The sequence below is a fragment of the Melanotaenia boesemani genome, chromosome 1 (assembly GCF_017639745.1).
Source record: "Melanotaenia boesemani isolate fMelBoe1 chromosome 1, fMelBoe1.pri, whole genome shotgun sequence".
NCBI lineage: Eukaryota > Metazoa > Chordata > Actinopteri > Atheriniformes > Melanotaeniidae > Melanotaenia > Melanotaenia boesemani.
The window spans coordinates 11,932,097-11,949,962 of record NC_055682.1 but is presented as its reverse complement, the minus strand read 5'-3'; the positions used below and the strand labels follow the sequence as shown (position 1 = coordinate 11,949,962).

The following is a 17,866-nucleotide window of genomic DNA, read 5'->3' as shown; positions in this document are numbered from 1 at the left end:
GCACAGGTTGTTGAACTTAAATAGGGGATATATAAAGTATTTTCTTATTTAAGTAATAAAATAAGATAGAATTACGTTTTTCAGCACTTAAGTGGCATAATATCTACAAAATATATATAAAAAAATCTTTCACTTCCTTCCCTGTTCAGAACATAATGTTTAGGCCAGAGTTTCTTGCAGTATCAAAGCTTAACTGTTCTTGTTAGCCACTTTGGATTAAACTATCAGCTACATATAGATGAAAATAAATGAAAACCCATTATTAATCATTACTCATCATGCCTCAGAAAAGTGATCAGAATGAAACACAGTCAAGTTAGTTTTTTTTTAGTTTATTTGAAAAATGCATAATAAATAAGAAATAAAATACTTTTTTTTTTTGCAAGTTAAGCATTACAAGAAAATGTAACAATGTGTAGACACACCACTCTTTTGACAGATACAGCTTAATCTGAGTACATAAAACGGATTAAAATAGCTTCATTTCTGAAACCTACTTCATTGATAGCTCATGAGGTCTCCTGACATGACTGAACAGTACAGTCTGAAGTACCATTAACACCAAGCGGTACAGTGTCTCAATTCAGTTTCTAAATGTAAAATTAAAGTGAATTTTGTACATGACATCATCTTTGTTCCCTGTAGTCTCTTCATACACCATGCCCATGGAAATCAGAGAACTCAGTTTAAAAACAAGGAAAAGAAATCATTATCAAAATGCAAATCACAACTTCAAATGTAGAAAACTGCTACATTTCCAGCTTTATGCAAGAATAGGTTTCTTTAGAAACATTTAAAAAATCTCTTATATTAAATTTTTTTTGTTAAATTTGTTTTTCATGCTACTTGTGCAAATTTTGCTTGCATATTTAGCTTGTGAACACACTTAACAACAGCCATTACAGTGATGTCTGAATGCTGAGCTAATATGGTTACACAAAGTATTTTAATACCCAATATGTTTCCTTTTCTTTTCTGTAACTTCTGTAAGTAAGATTCAGGAGCAGGGGCAGAGTTTGGAGGAGGCTTTCTTTGGATCTTTGCCATGTTTCCTCTCTTCGCAGGCCGAAGCAGAGAGGAGAGGTATGCTGTAGAGGGCGATGATGATTAAATTCAACACCACACAAAGCAGCGCTGGGCCCATTGTGTTGGCAAATGTGATGGGAATGGAGTTTGAAGAGAGCCAGGGTCGTCGTGTCAGCATGTCCTGCTCCAAGGCTTGCATCTGGAAGTGTGTGCCGAGAATGGCGCACACATGGAAGAGCTGGTGGCTGTGACCTGCAGAGGGAGCAGCCGAGTCACACTTGTCAACGTGTCAAGAGGAGGAATAAATTGTCACCTTCACCACAGAAGAAATGATTCACGTTGGCAACTGCTTTAAACAGAAATCTAGAGGTGGTTATACATTAGCAGTATTTCTTAATTTTTAGCCCCAAAGTCAGAATATATTTTAATGCGTCAACCAGTATTTCCAAAATGTTCAGAATCTATTTGTAGTGTATGATCTGAGGCAGGCGTTTGAATGTAAGGTGTAAAATAACACCCCCACCTTAACATTTAGATTAATTAAGTTATTCTTGTGGTAGGTGCACCTTATAGCAAAACTTTAAGTCAAGCAAAGTTCTTCCATGCAGCTGCATGTCATGATTCTGCCTCTTTAGGTTTGCGATGAGGATTGATGTTTGAAGCTTTCATATTAAAGCTCTAAGTAAGTGGTTAGGTTTTTCTGAATCTTGGGCTTTGCTTTGGTCACATGTGGCATACTATGCAAAATTATCTGGTTTTTTACTGAATAATTTATTGGTTAGATTTAAGTAGTTTGTCTTTTTTAGACTTAATTTGTGGCTATACTGATAATTTAACCCATATTAATCATCATCACAACAAAGCTAACTTTGTTTATAAAACCAGATCTATTCAGACTTCATGACTAGAAAGACTCTCCAATGCATAGTTAATCATTAAAAGTAAACTGTAAACAGTATCAAGGTGAGGTTACTGCTTATTTTAATTCATATACTCTAACACGGACCTTTAAAACTCAGTTTTTAGTTCTGTTTAACAAGTGGCTCTATAGCTGATAAATGCTTTCTTTAGCTGTTTTTTGTTCAGTACACAGCTACAGGGATTACTCACTCTGGCCCTTTGGTTTTAGATGTTTCCCTGCTGCAACACACCTGATTCAAATTAAATAGTTTTCCAAAACATTGTCAAGCTCTACACAAACTGTACGTGTCTCCAGAGTTGTACGTGGATAGAATGAATCAAATTATTTAGGCTAAAGAAAAGAAACACTTGATAGAATTAAGGGGTTCTCTGCAGAGTAACTTGGTCAAATAAACAATGAATACTTAATAAATGGTAATAACAACACACACACACACACACACACACACACCTTTCAGAGCAGTCTTACCAATGTAGTCAAAGCTGCCAGGTGCCAGACGCTCAGGTAAATGTGTGGCAAAGAGGAACCCTGTGAGGAAAGCCAAGGCGATGTGGTTGTAGTGGAGGATGTTGGTGTCATTGTCTGTGCAGCCCTCCCCGACACACAAGAACACCTGTGTACATGTTACACACCATTACTTTAGAAATGTAAACAGAAAGCTGCTTTTAGTAGCTTTCAAATTTGCTATTGAGGCTTAAACTCCTTCATGCAGTGTTTGTGTCAGTGGGGCCATTTAGTTTTAATTAAGAAAATTAGAGTGCAAAGATTGTTAACTTTTGTCAGAGTCAGTGTATCAAATAGAGGGATTCTTGGGTGTCTGGCAACCCTTGGATAATGGCTTTCGTCCTTTCCAATGTCAGAAACAAAACTGCTTACAAATGTTAAAGAATATTATAAAAGATAACTTTGAAAAGAAGCAAATTGGTATAAAAAACACAAAAGGTCCTTTATCTTGCTGGGCAAAGGACCCACCCAACCATCAAACCCCACCCCAGTCCCACATCTGCCCAATATTTCTCTCTTTTGAACAAATACATCTGTAACATTTGTTGTCGCCTACTGTCATTAACTCAGAAAAGAGAGATTTATATTTAATTGTGATATGAAACTTAACTCAACTCACACCCCATTTGTCTCAGTCAGGGACAACTTGGCCTTAAAAAACAAAAGGTAAACCAAAGCCTTCAGACAAAATGGGATAAGGGAGTTGCAGCACTTTAGAGTGTAAGAAAAATAATGTTTCTGATTGTTGTTTTAATACAATGGAGCAGAAAACTTTTTTAAACAGTTCTACAAGGGGACCTCCAAATTGAGATTACTAACCTGCAAACAAGCATACTCTAAAACCACTTCAGGCTCAAAATTGCACTCTGCTCCCAAAACTCAGATGGCCAAACTGTCATCTGATCGTTTAACATTCCAGTCAAATGAGTCTGATGTAAAAAACAAAACCACAGTGGACCTACCCTGTAGAACAGAGGAATGTTGTCGAACAGGTAGGGGTAGGCAAAGGCAACAATGCGGAGAGATTTGCTGAACTTTGGACTCTGACACTCAGGGAATCTGAAAAAAAAAGATTTTTAATGATGACAAACTAGATTTACTGTGATTAATTGTTCCTAATAGTTACAGTGTGTTACATGTGTATGCTGAGTAGTACCATACCTGAATTATCAATTTGATGTTATTATGCTGACAAAAACAAAAGGATTTTCATGTATTTATATACTATTTGTATTTGTACCATAAAATCAAAATTAATAATCTAGGAATTTAGTAAAGAAACCCATTAAGAAATCCTTTAAAAGGTCATGAAGCTAAATTTATGACACAGTGGATTTAATAAAAGAAAATTTAAGTGAGTCTGGAACTTTATAAATCATCTATTTCTAAATACTTTATGGTGACAGATTACTTCTATTGTCCTTGATGTTCTTGGTATAAAGTCAGTGAGTCAGATTGTTAGATAACAAGTTTGGTTCTCTTTGTGTTGGTGACTCAAACCTGCCAAACTGAAACTACAGACTGTCATTGTTCAGGGTGGGTCTCTGCAATCACTGCTTGGCAACACCCCTTCTATTTAAAAGTGAATTACTCAACGATACCTTTGAAACCCTGTTCATATTCATCTGTGTCCTGCAATGTATTTGGAGACAAGTACTTGAAAATTGCAAAAAAAAAAAAAAAAGCAATGAAAACACATTTGTACTGTGGAGGAAATTAGAGAGAATGAGCATTTTTATTTCTTTACCTCCGTATGATGTCATGATTATATTGCAGAAATGTCAAGCCAAGCCTTTGCAGTGGGGAGAGATGAGTGACAGGACATTTATTAGCTATACCAAGCCAACATTGTCTACGTCATAAACACAGTAATGAATGTCATTATTGTTGTGAACAGAAGACATAAGACAGTGCATTTAGATTTTTTTTTGTAAAATCATTTTTAGTTTTTCTGCAAATCTTTGGAAGGAATTCAGATTTTGATCATTTACAGCCTCCCAACTGTGTTTTTAACTGCTCTGATTGGACGCTTTGAGGAAGAAAAAAAAGATTAATCTACTCAAATACAACCACAAATATTGTTAGAGCAGCATACATAGATTTGAGTAGTTCATTTCCAGTATTGTCAGGGGACATTTCTTTAGAAGTTCAGCTGGAATTATGCAAGCTGGGATTGAAAAAACAACAAAACCAAAATAAAAAAAAAAAAAAAAAAAAAAAAAACTGGATTAAAAGTTAAACAAAACCTTATTATTTTGAGATGACACAATTTCAAGTTATGTTCTATTCATTTAGCTGTAAAATAAAGCTTCTGACTAAATCTGCCACATTTGGCCTATTATGATATAATCATGTAAACTCTTATTAACGACCTTAATATTCAAGAAACAGAGAAAAAAAATCATGTTGCATTAATCAAAGCCTCCTGGTTGCCTGTTAAAGTATATTTATGAATAAGGCTATTTCACCAGAAGCTCGTTAGTTTCATTTATTAACGACATTATGAAGACATTTATTGTAAAATTATAAGCAAATCAGTTTGGTTCAGTTTTTTTATTGCTCCAATTTACAACAAGTTATCCCAGGGATTTAAAAGAAAGTAAACAAGTTCATTATAAACCCAAATAAATGCAACCTGGTTTCATTCACTTAATTTTAATCCACTTCAGACTAATTTAGTTATTGACATTCAGAAGCATTTTTAATAAACTCAGCATAAATACTGTTTATAAATGTTTTATGAAAACCTTGAGTTTCTTATAACTATTAATTAAAGCAATCCAACCACATTTATTGAGTTGAACTAACTTAGCTGCGTGACAGTAAAACATTTTTTGGTTTATTTCTTTTTAATTCATTACAGTCATTATATCTTGTGACTTTACTAGAAATTAGCAAAATGTTCATTGACTTTTAATTAAGCATTTATTTGTAGCTAAAAACAGCAGATTAGAGTTATCTGCTCAGTTTATGCAACACAAACTTCAAGGTTTTAGTGTCAATTAAACTTTTAGTTGTTTTATTTTTAAGAAATTATTCTTTCCAATAATTTCTAATTTTAAACAATGTAAGACATTTTTAAATCTTATGTAGCAGAAAATGAGCAGAAGAAAGTTGGTTTTTCCAGGAGCTGATGCTCCATGAAACAAATAAGTGCAAGTTAAATCTTATATTTGGAAGGCTTGTATGTGCCCATGCACACTATGGTGGCCTTTTTTTTTTTTTTTTTTTTGCTAAGACAGGAGGAATATTTGTAATATCCGTGGTAAAAATGAGCATCTTGAGCATACCTGGAGTAGCAAGCCAATATGGTGGAGACGATGGTGTTTATCACAGCAATGGTGATGTAGTACTGGTGAAAGGAACTGTTCACCCACTTGTCGGGGAAAGCGTAAGCCGAGTAGACGATCGCTGAACCTGAGCACAAAACACCAAGAGAGCTGTTTTACATCAGGAAAAAAGAATGTCTTCAACCCAGTTTGACGGATTTAATAAAGGTGATTTTAGTTTTTTAATACTTCATTTAAGAAGTAATGTTACAATCTGCCAATCTGGCAGGGCCCCCTGTAAACTTCAGTATGCAACTAAAATTCAGATTAAGATATCTTTATCAGCAGAGCCCACTGATGTCAAGTACTGATAGCATAAAAAAGTAATGGTTAGAACACTAAAAAAGATTTCTACTTTGAGTCGAGTGCATCAAAACATATCCACTCAGTGCGTCATCTTGCACCAGGCTGTAGAGACCCTGTTAGCAGTGAAAATGATGCACGTACCCAGGCTGTAGAAGCTGAGCGCAGCATAATCAAAAAAGAAGCAGATGTGTCGTGCTGGCACCGACATACTGCTGAATGTGTGAGCGCAGCTCGACGCCAGTGGGTAAATGCAGCAGGAGATGAGGAAGATCACCAGAGGCCAGGTGAAGGAGTCCTTCCATGCTGTCTGCATCAGCACCACGGTTACTAGTTTCCATAAGAAATACCTGTCAGGAGAAACAGCTCATATTTCAGCCAAGTCACAACAACAGATGGAAGTTATGTTGCCCTGCAATGAGTGTCTTTTGGCAGAAAAATTTGATTCAAATATCTACATAGAGGATTTTAGTTTCTGTTGCATTAAACCAACTTTAATTAAATGAAATAAGCAGACTAATGTTTCTCAAGTACACTCAAGGCTGCTTAAAAGTTTGTGAACCCTTGGAATTTTTTTTATATTGATGCATAAATATGACCTAAAATGTCAGATTTCAAAGGAGGTGAAACAGTCCAATCAAAGAAATTAGAATAAAATGTGATAGTGATGTATTTTACAGCTTGCTATGATAGATAGATAGAAGTACTTTATTCATCCCAAGTTGGGAAATTCAGGTGTTGCACCGGTACAGTCATTTAGCAGTTGTGCTTCTAAAGGTAGCAAAATAAAAAACAGTATAAAAAATTTCAATATCTACAAAAGACTTATACAAGGAGGTATTTAGCTATACACAGTAAGAAGTGAGAATAGCCAGCAAATAATATAGTCCAGTGCAATGATTAGTGGTGTGGTGTGCGAATTTGAGCGTGTCTGTGCAAAATTAACCAGTTACACACAAAATTACTCAAATACATACTTGACAGTTGTTTTCAATGACACAAGATGAGGAGTTTAACTGTGCAAGGTTGATCCAGTAGTGCAAAAATTCACCAGTTACAACAGTCACTCATAATGTTATCTCTGACACAATGATGATGAGTTAAACAGTCTTATTGCGTGTGGCAGGAAAGATTTCCTGAGGCGGTCCTTGAGACAGTGAAGCTGTCTGAGCCTTTTGGAAAAGGAGCTCCGCTGTCTGTCCAGCACAGGGTGGAGAGGGTGGTATAAGTTATAGGTATAAGCTATAAGTTCTTCCACAATATTTCCATTGGATTAAGGTCTGGAATTTCAGAGGTAATTAAAGGTCACTGATATCCTCCCCAGAAGTTGGCAACCAACAAAGATTCCTCCAAAACAAAGGCAATTATTAGTCACAAATTAACCTGGGAAAGCTTTTAAGAAGTTAAAGTCCTCTCACACTAGAACAGACGCTGGTCGTCAAGAGCTGTCAGCTGTCAGAGTCACTTAATTTGAATCAGATGTGTTGCAGCAGGGAGACATCTAAGACCTGCAGGATAGTGGGCCTTGATGATCAGGGTTGGGGACCTCTACATTAGAAGATTTATATTAATATTCATGAGTCCACCATCCAGAGAACAGTGAACAATGAAGGTCTGCATGTCAGAACTGCAAGGATAAAGCCATGGATCTCCAAATATAACTCTACAGCTCATCCTCGGTCCACTAAAAGTCACGTGCACAAGCAAAATGTTTGAAGGAAAATACCTTGTTGATAGAGAGAACAAAAAATAACCTATTAGTTTAAATTAGAGACAATAAGCTTTGAAATCCCTCAATTTAAACATTTGATTTGGTGCATCTCTGAAACATGATAGAAGTACCACATCACATGGTTTAAGTCTATTTTGGTTCATCCATTAACAAGGATTCCTGAATTACACGGTGAATTTTCTAGAAAAATGTAAGGACAATTAGCTGTAAACTGAATTTCACTGAATCCAGTTGAAATAGATGGAACAACTGTAAACAACACACAAGTTGTTATATCAAAGAATTATAACAAGCTGGAATGGCTGAGCCAAAGTTATGCCCTCAGTTCAGTATAAATATTGTGGAAGGACATGAAGTAAGCAGTTTATAGGAGAAGACACACTAAACTTTAGGAGCTGAAGTTGTTTTTTAGGAAGGAATAATCTAAAATCCATAAATGCACTGATGTTCAGGACTCATCAGCATTTACTGGAAGTATTTATTGCAGCATAAAAGCAAAGGTTCACACAATTTTACCACTTAAATATACTATATGTAGCCTCATTTCAAATAATACAGATTTAACCAGGTGTAATACTTTGGTCTAATTAGTATTCATATTGTTCAAGTCTTATATAATTGGTTTAAGACAATTCCTGCAGAAACATAAAGAATTCTACAAGGTTAACAAATATTTAAACATAATTTTAGATAACATTTATTACAAAGAAACTGTAAAGCACACAAAAAAAACACAAGATGTATTGACATTAAGTGATACTTCCTAACCGATTTCACTGAAACAGCAACGTTAAAAGTGCTTTTTGAAATGGTTACACACATGATGTCTGATATTTTCTACATCCTACACTAAATGTCGGTGAGCATAATGTAAATAGGCTTTTCCCTCCAGAGGAAAAGTTAGAACCTAAGACAATAACATTTGCTCGTCTGTTTGCTGAAAGATTAAATCAAAATTACACAATTACAAAGGCTGACACCTCAACAGTCTGACCATTTCCACCTGCTTCAAGTCTTTAAACTAATCGCCTCAAAGCTGTAGTCAGATTAAGTCAATGCAAAAAAGGCAAATTATTGTCTCCAAAACACAAACTAGAAGAATTAAGGAGCTCCTTTTTTAAGTGACACAAATGTAAAGATATAACAATGTGGAAAACTATACAGAAAAACATGGAGTAATCATCCCTGTTATAATGCCCTTATTATTCAATTAAACAGTGTTTTTTCAGCAACATAACAGCCTCATCTTATTAGGAGGTTGTAGAGTTCCTTGTGTCTCAGTTAGTGCTTCCCCACTGCTGAACAGTTAACTGAAGCCCAGATCTGCTCAGCAGTGCCTGCCCTTTGGGTCGACACTGAGCCCCTTGACAAGTACACCCATGTTTCCCCTTAGCAACTTTTAAACACACGACCATCCACACAAACACACACCCCTGCTCCCTGGACTGTGCAGTCTAAGCAACTGGCATCAGCGGGGAGGAAGAGCAGCATGCACGGTGGGAGCAGCTTCCTCACGTAAACAAACACCTGCATGCACACAACACGACTGCATCCAAACTGTTACACTAGACACTGATTAAACTGTCAATTGCATAACTATGGGAGGATTTCCTCTCAGGTTTATCACATTGTAAAGGAATCACCGTGAGGCAGCAGGAGTTCCCGCATGGTTACTAAGATGTTTCAAAACAAAAACTACCTGTATGTTTAGTTCTTATATTATGTTGCTAAGACATGTGAGTCTGTATCTGTAGTTACCACAAACTGTACATCAAAATGTAAAGTCTGCTGCTCCTGTGGCAACTGTAACACCATAAAGAGTGCATCTGCAGAAATAAACACAAAGTAGAACAAATTCATGGATAAATAATAGAAAAATAAATAATTCCTGTCTTCTCAGATTTTTCTGCAAACCAAAAAAGTCTACATGTAAAACTACACAGTGATGTCATCAGCGAAACATCTAGATAACTCTTTGTCCCACAAGCTTTACAAGCTGTGCAAGATTCCTTTCTATGCAACAGACACGACCTGCTTGGCATTTCTGGTTGTTATGAAAGCATAAACATAAAGTTTGTTTCTGTGTGTTGGAATCCCCAGATCCCCCCGGGTCCGTTGATGGAGATAAAACCACTTGAGATCAATTCCATTTTCAAAAATATTTTTAGAAGCAAAAGGTTGCATGAGCAATTCCCCACAGATATATCAGAAGATTTATCTAGAAGCAGAAACAAGCGCTACGAGATCCAAGCAGAGTCTGAAAACTCAGCAAGTGCTATCTTATTTTATACTTCACTCTCTGCCCTAGACAAACCGGTCCGGTCTGGCTTAGAGGCTGTATATGTGTGTGTGCTGTTCTATCCGAATATTAAACAAACCATCTGTGTTAAACGTCCTTCCCTGCGTCCTGTATCTGTGTGTGTATGTGCATGGTAGTCAGCTATCTGTTCTGCTGTCCCCCTACTAACTGAAAACAATCTTCACTACACCAGTCATAAGCTATTATTTATGATTTAAATATGAATATACCCATCCGTTACCTGACTCCCGTACATGTCACCTGTCCAGCTGTTTTCCCATCCTCACATGTGGAATCGTATGTGTGAAGAAATGTGTTTTTCTTTTCCACATGTTGTCTTGAACAGCTGTTTTAAATCCTCTAATGTGTTTCACTTGCCATCAAAACACAATTAATAGCAAACACATGTTTGAGACGGTGATGCAATTCTAGGTAAAAAAACAAAAAAGTAAAATCAGTTTACCATGTAGGCAAAAAATGGGTCCAGATATTGAGCGTCTCATTCGTCATCTGGAAGAGGCTGAGGATGCAGTCGGTTGCCGAGCTTCGAGGGTACCGGTACCCCGAAATGATGCCGTCCTCATGGAAAACCTCATGACAGAAAACACTGAGATTACTATTCGGTCAGTTTGGTAAATTTGAGAAACCTGTTTCTTGTCTCCTCTTCTGGAGGCAAAACAAGCCTGACAGATCTATTCTGAAGACATCCAACATGCTCTCTTCAACTCTCTGTAAACCAAATGGAGGAAAAATGTTTGTTATAAAATCTATCCCAGGGATTATTTAAGATACCTTCTGAAAACGGTTTCCACCAGAGGCTTTCCTGTTGTAATGTTATTTTCATCTTCTAATCAAATCATCTTAGAAGGAAGGAAATCAGTCTCCCAGCTTTTTGCTTCATTACATTATCAGACTTCTAAAGTTTTCATAGAAATAACTTGAAATTTCTAAAATGTTTTGACCCAGCGTTCACCTTCACTGATTCCACCTGAGTTTGACAGAGAGCTGAAATGGCTTAAATGTTGAGTAAATGAAGATGAACTTACTTTGGGCACTTGATTGATGGTGACGACTTGAGGTAACTTGATGAGGCTGAGCATGACTACAGTATGTTGGAGGTAGTGGTGCTGCTGGACTGAGAGAGCTGGACTGAGACCACAGTCAAGGTGTGCCTTAGTCTTTTTATGAGGTTTGTGTTGCTATGCCGTCTTCCAGGTTCCTCCCCTTCATCTCCACCCTTTTCAAACCCAGCGAGAATTTCAAGTACCTGTGCCACACCTCCTATTCCTCCTCCTCTTGTCTCTCTGGGTGTTTGTTTGGCTACAAGATGTCAAAGATTTACTTTATTTTTTAGACCGTTTTAAGACACATTCACTAATGTTAATATTCAATCAGAACGTTTTAACGTTCATATATACATAAAAAAAGACTTGTTCCTAAAACATCTTGCTATTGTGTAAACCTGCTTGTCACCATGGGATGACAAGTGAGCCGGTGCGACAGGTTTCATGATCAATCTGACCAAAAACAAAAAAACAAAGAGAAAGAACAGCTGTCATTGACACTAACGGTTTACAGCTGAAGCAGATTCTTATGCTCTTTTCCTGCCAGACAAACTGTGAGCAAATCCAGCAGACGAGAAGCCGGGTTCAGCTCGGAGCTGAACCTGAATGCTATGTGAGTCTCAGGCCGTCCAGATAAAACTGACATCATGAATGAAGGGTGTGAATCAGGCTGGTGGTAAAGTCAACAGAGCTCTTTTTCTCACTTGTCTCCAGGTTAAAGTGACATGACATCATCTGATCTCAGACCGGGGGGGCAGTCGTCACACCCCACACCGGCAGCCGAGCCCAGTCGCAGCTCCCCAGCTCTGTTATCTTGTTTAAACTCTACAGTAATGAAAGCAAACATGCATTAGGAAGTGGATTATATTGTAGAAGATGGTTCAATGTAGTATGTTTGATGGTTCATGATGTTAGTAAAACAAACAGCTAATTACATTTAGCAGGTGACATCACTTTAAAGCAGAAACCTCATCTTTGAGTTAAATTAACAATAATTATCACACGGCTGGTCTAGGTTTAAACACAGTGGTTAATATTCTATCTTAAATGTTTACAAGGAAACTCAAATTATTCAGATTTGTCTCTCTTCTGTTCACAAGTTCATTTAATCAAGCACATGTGATTTTATAGCATCAAAGCTGCAAACTTGAGCTCCCTCAGTAATCAGTGTTGTTGTGTTGTGAAGCTGCAATCACAACATCTCAGTGCCATGAACTAACGCATACACTCGTGTGCATCAACCCTGGGACTTCATCCTACTTCCTCCCAGAGGATCCAAGCTGTTGGAGTTGGAGCAACAGCACAGGTTTAAAGCAAAAGAAAAGGACTCAACAATCGATGCATGCCTGACCAGGAGTCAGTTTGCACTGGCACAGTGTCGATAAAGTTCAAATGTTTGTTAATGTGTAATACATCAAGACTTTGATTTTCAGTAGCTTAAACAAAGTCAAGGCTAAAAGTTATGAACCTCATGAGACAAGAGGATAAAAAAAAGTTTTTTTGCATGCGTATGTGAAAACACAATGATCTGAGAGTGAAATTAAATCTCCCATCTTAACCACCAGCAGAGGACACTGCCCTGTTCACTCACTGCTTGCACTGTTTTGTCTAGCATGTCTAATATTGAGGTAATTGCTAATATTGACCAGTTTTGCTAAGGATATGTCTTATGACAGATGAAAAAAAAAGCATATTATGGGCATGAAACAAAATTATAAAGTTTAATTTTCTCTTAGTAAATGAAGACTTTAATATTTTAGCTCATTTCATATTCATCACATTTCTCAAATGGTGTAATTTCACAAATGAAAAACATTGACTCACAGCCCTCCCTGGCAGACGTTTTCAAGATTATTGCCCCTTCACACCCAAGTAGCATGTCTAACAGTTGTGGTAGGACACAGCTGTCAGGTCACCCATGCTGACCTGAATCAGAGGCTTTCTGAGGCAAGAAAACAAAGCACAACACCAAGTGTCCTAAACACTACAGAAAAACAGAAACACACACTAAAGATGTACAAAGATTAAGTTTATCGCAGTGTCTGTACCACCTCCAGCGGTTTAATTATCAACTGGAACAGGCTTGTCATCTCCAGCCTTGTCAAACCAGCTTGCCTTGATACTGTTTAAAAGCACAGGATGCCTGCTGTTACAAAGTCATATTTAGACATTACTGTCATGCAAAACAGATGAGAACAACTGAGGTGGAAGAGAGCCAAGTTAGTATGAAACAAAAACAGCTGTATGCCTTGATAATGTTCCTATGTTATTTATGACTGCTGCAGAGAATAAATCCACAACAGTAAAGCGTATGTATACTGGTAACATGCAGTGATGTGAAAATTAAATTTTAATCTAAACTGCAGATAAGTTTACAGATAGAAGTGTGGGTGCATCAACTACCAGGTGTATGTGTGTTTTCAAGATTCACCTTATTAGTCCCAAAACTTGTGGTCTCTGATAAAAAATAATGAGCTTTTTGTTGCTTTTGAAGAAGTCCAGCTACTTGTATACTTTAAATAACAACCATTTTTAGTTACAATTAATAAATACAAACAAGCAAACAAAGAAATGATACAAATCAATAATTAAAAACGAGTTTTCAGGGGAGATCAGCTAATATTGAGTAAAAGCTTTGTGATATTGTTTAAACAGAGTAACATCTTTATAGTATAATAGTGATGCCAAATTAAGAAACCCATGAATTTAGGAGCCATGAAACAAAAGTACTGCAACCCTTTTGGGCAGTAGATCCTAAACAATTTTAAAATTAATATTTGACTTTTGCACACTGCTTTTTTCTTTTTCCCCCCTCATGCTCCACTGCACCTTTATAGTATATAGTTAAATTTTACTCCTATTCTATTTCTTATTCCATAATTTTGCAGTGCAATTCCACTGTTATTTCCCAGTCTGGGACCAACAAGGTACATCTGATTCTGATAACAGTTTTTGGTCATAGCTGAAACACCAAAAGAAGGATTATCTATAACAAGAAATCATGCAAAATCTTGAAAAAATACTGCTGTTCTTTTTCTCATCAGCTGTATAGATGATGATGAATAGAATTTTTATTATAAGTTGTTATTTATTTATTCTTTGATTTATTTGTTTTCACATTTCCATATTTCTAACTCAATTAACCCAATCTGTTATTGATCATTGACACTTGTAGTATCTCATCTGACCACCAGGTGTCACTGTTTTCAAACAGGAGCTGCGTATTTAGCCATTTAGTTTATTTAGCTGAGAAGTCTTGAAAAGGAAAACCAGTGAGATGTTTGTTTTTAAATGTGCAGTTTGTCTTTAAACCAGATTTATTTTTTTTTATTTTATTTTAGATTTTTTTTTTGTTCTGATTTAGTCATGACTCTGTGACTGTGGGTTGAAAAAAAAAAAACATACAGTATTACAAGGAAAAAAGGTTTCTAACTGCAGGGAGAGAACAGCTCTTGGAGGGCTGCTTGCTTCCTTTGACTGTTAAAGAGATAAAATAACAAGTTTGCTTTAGGCAATCACTCGCATCGCCCTCCAGAACTATGAGTGTTTGTGGAGCATCACCACAGCAAAGCTTTTCTCATTAAGCATTTATTAAGTCGCTGCTGATGCAGAGGTTACCTTCTTTTATCAGTTCTGGTTTAAATAAGCATCAAAGCCTTATAGCATAAATATTAAATCTTGACCGCCCCCTTTGATATAAAAAACATAACTAATACATATAAACTGTGGAGGAAAGTTGGTTGTACTGATCATTTTAGTGCATCACTATTCAAAATGCTCAACATTTTCCTCTAAAATCTTTTGCCAGCTCTGCAAATTCTGATTTTAGAGACAACAAACTAGCAGGTGATAAACCTGATAGACAATGTGTGACACAAGCTAGTAAATATCTGGACTGGGTAAAATTTTTATAACATTTCTTCCATGTATATATATGATTTACTTGAATAAAAATAGCATAAATTAAAAATCTAGAAAAAATGTCAAGAAAGAAAGAGAAATACAAATGTTTCTAATAAATAATCTTATAGATTTTTACTGATGTGTTAATGTAAAAACAGTATTTCACTGTTGTGGAGTGTTATTTTTAGTGGATACCCAAAAAAGTTTGGCTCACATATGGCCCGCATCTGGAGTTTTGTTTGGCTCATATAATATAAAAAATACATAAATAAATAATAATAATAATAATAAACAAAAATTAAAAAAAATAAAAAAATAAAAAAAATAATAATAATACATTTTATTTAGAAAAACTTTTCAGGTCACTCGAGGATGCCGTACAATAAAAGAAAAACAACCAGAGAATAAAATCAACAACAGCAAAAAATAAATAAAAACACAGGATAAAACAAGGAACCGTGTAATCACAAAGGGTACGCTATCTTGAACAGGTGAGTTAAATAAAGACATTTTCTTGACCAGGCCGGCTCCTCATATTTGGATCACTTCTGGCCCACACAATGGTTGCCATAACCCACGTTCAGGATGGCAACTGGCATCTGGCCAAAACATCTGGCCCTTACAATACTCGCTAGTGCCGTAACTGAACTGCCAAAAGTGGGCCCAAACATGTCTGCTGTCTGGGTAATATATTTTGTACATTTATTTCAATGGTTATTTAAGACATTTAAATATAAACAAAATGTGGTGCAATATAAAATAAATGATCTTTCTCGGTAAAGAAGACTAAAACCAATCTTACAATTTATCTGTGCAACTTTAGTGTAGGTGACAAGGACCAAGAAAAAAGATAAAAGTGCAACGTAAAACATCAGCTGCTCTGTGATCATTAAAACTTGACGAAACAACTGCGTCCCTGTTTTACAGTATGCATTTTTAAAGAGAACAGTGATTATGATGCGCTGACTTTGTGTTGCGTTTGTGTGGGATCACAGAGCGACCAACCCGGCTGCTATGCTGTAGCTGCTCAAAGAGTTTGTGGCTCCCCGGTGTTTTGGTTTATGAGGTGTAGTCCATGTCTCCAAATAAGCAGCAAGCATGGTATCCCACCCGCCACCCCAACGCCCTTATGCATTATTAATAGTTGCCAGACTCCAGGGGCTCTTGTTTTCTCAGTTTAATTTCAGATTTTCACAGATTGTTTCTCCTGTGCTCATCTACAAACGCCCCCACCACAGTTTTCCTTTTGTCTCATGAACATCTCAGTATTAACAAACCTGGTTCAGTGATTGTGATGGTGGCAGATAAAGACTTTTATTCTTTCTGCTAGGTAAAGAATACCAGCTGCTCATAAATAAGCTAAATATATTAATTCTCTGGCTTAAAAACTGAAACAATTGATTATTTATTTTCACTGTAATAGGTGTAACTTTTCTTGAATTTATTTAGAAGGCAGCGCGAGGCTGAGCTGCATTTGACAGGTACGTCTGCTGAGCTGCACAATGAGACAAGATGAGCAGTGAGAAATGATTTGGCGGCGGGTGGGGAAGAGTTAGACTCTCTGAAGACTGAAAACTGCTTAGGTAGACACTAATGAGACCGGACTTCTGAAAGAATCCCTCAGCATTTTGAAAATTTCTGTCTTGCAGAGAGGAAACTGACACTTCTCTTTGTTAAAGGTAACAACATCCACCAGGCATCATCTATAAAACTCAATAAGAAACATTATACTGTATTTTCTTTATTTAAAACATACACACAAAAGTAAAACAAACACATTGGACAGGTGTAACCACGGGACACTTGTGGAAACTAAGTGCTTTTTGTTTGTGTTAACATAAGAAAATTAGATGCATCTAATTTGGAAATTAAATTAAATGAGATCAGAAAACCCTTTAATTATTCCAGAGGGAAATGATAGAACATATATTCAGTAAAAGTACAGTCACTAGCCACTTTATTAGGTACACCTTGCTAGGACTGGGTTGGACTCACTTTTGCCTTCAGAACTGCCTTAATTGTTTTTGTCATAAATTCAACAAGGTGCTGCAAACATTCCTCAGAGATTTTGCTCCATGTTGACATGATATCACCACACAGTTACTGCAGATTTGTCAGCTGAACAGTGATGAGAATCTCCCAAAGGCGCTCTACTGGATTGAGATCCGGTTACTGTGGAGATCATTGGAATACAGTTAACTCATTGTCATGATAAAGAAACCTGTTTGAGATGACTTGAGCTTTGTGACGTGCATGACTGGTGACCTGTCCATGGTGTTAAGAATGAGGGTGGATGGCAGGAACCTCACAGAAACAAAGAGATGAACAAAAGTAAAAATAAGTTTAATAACCACAAACATCCAAGAATTTGATGAAGTCTAGGAAAGGCTGTGGCAATGCAGAGTGGCTGGGGATCTCCCAACATGCAGAAACTCAGGTGGCTAAATCCAGGAAACAAAAGGTCTGAGAGGGACAAAAACAGACAAAAGCACTTGAAATCAAGACAGAGAAAAAACTTAATTGTTAGGTAATCCGTACTATACCGCTGCTAAGCAGACGAACTGGAACCGAAGGAAGAGCCATCCCAGGTTTTTATGCTGGAGCCAAATGAGGAACACCTGTGTCCAATAATCAGCCACTCAAGAGTGCTAGAAGGAAGGAGGAGCAAAAAAACTACACAAATCCCAACACGTGGGGTACCCTGCCTCTCGCCTAATAGCAGCAAGAATAGGCTCCGGCACCCCAACGCAACCCTGGATTGACAATGTGGGGTCAGACATGGAT

At 36.8% G+C, this 17,866-nt stretch overlaps 1 protein-coding gene across 1 annotated transcript; it reads right to left on the bottom strand.

The window, feature by feature from the left end:
* Positions 1 to 322: 322 nt before the first annotated feature.
* On the bottom strand, positions 323 to 11,317 carry paqr5b (progestin and adipoQ receptor family member Vb). Its single transcript, XM_041966909.1, has 8 exons — positions 11,162 to 11,317; positions 10,579 to 10,706; positions 6,229 to 6,434; positions 5,743 to 5,869; positions 4,200 to 4,244; positions 3,415 to 3,511; positions 2,417 to 2,561; positions 323 to 1,278 (listed from the first exon to the last, which is right to left on the bottom strand). The coding sequence occupies exons 1-8, from the start codon at positions 11,213 to 11,215 to the stop codon at positions 998 to 1,000; spliced, it is 1,083 nt and encodes a 360-aa protein (XP_041822843.1). The 5' UTR covers positions 11,216 to 11,317; the 3' UTR covers positions 323 to 997.
* Positions 11,318 to 17,866: the final 6,549 nt, after the last annotated feature.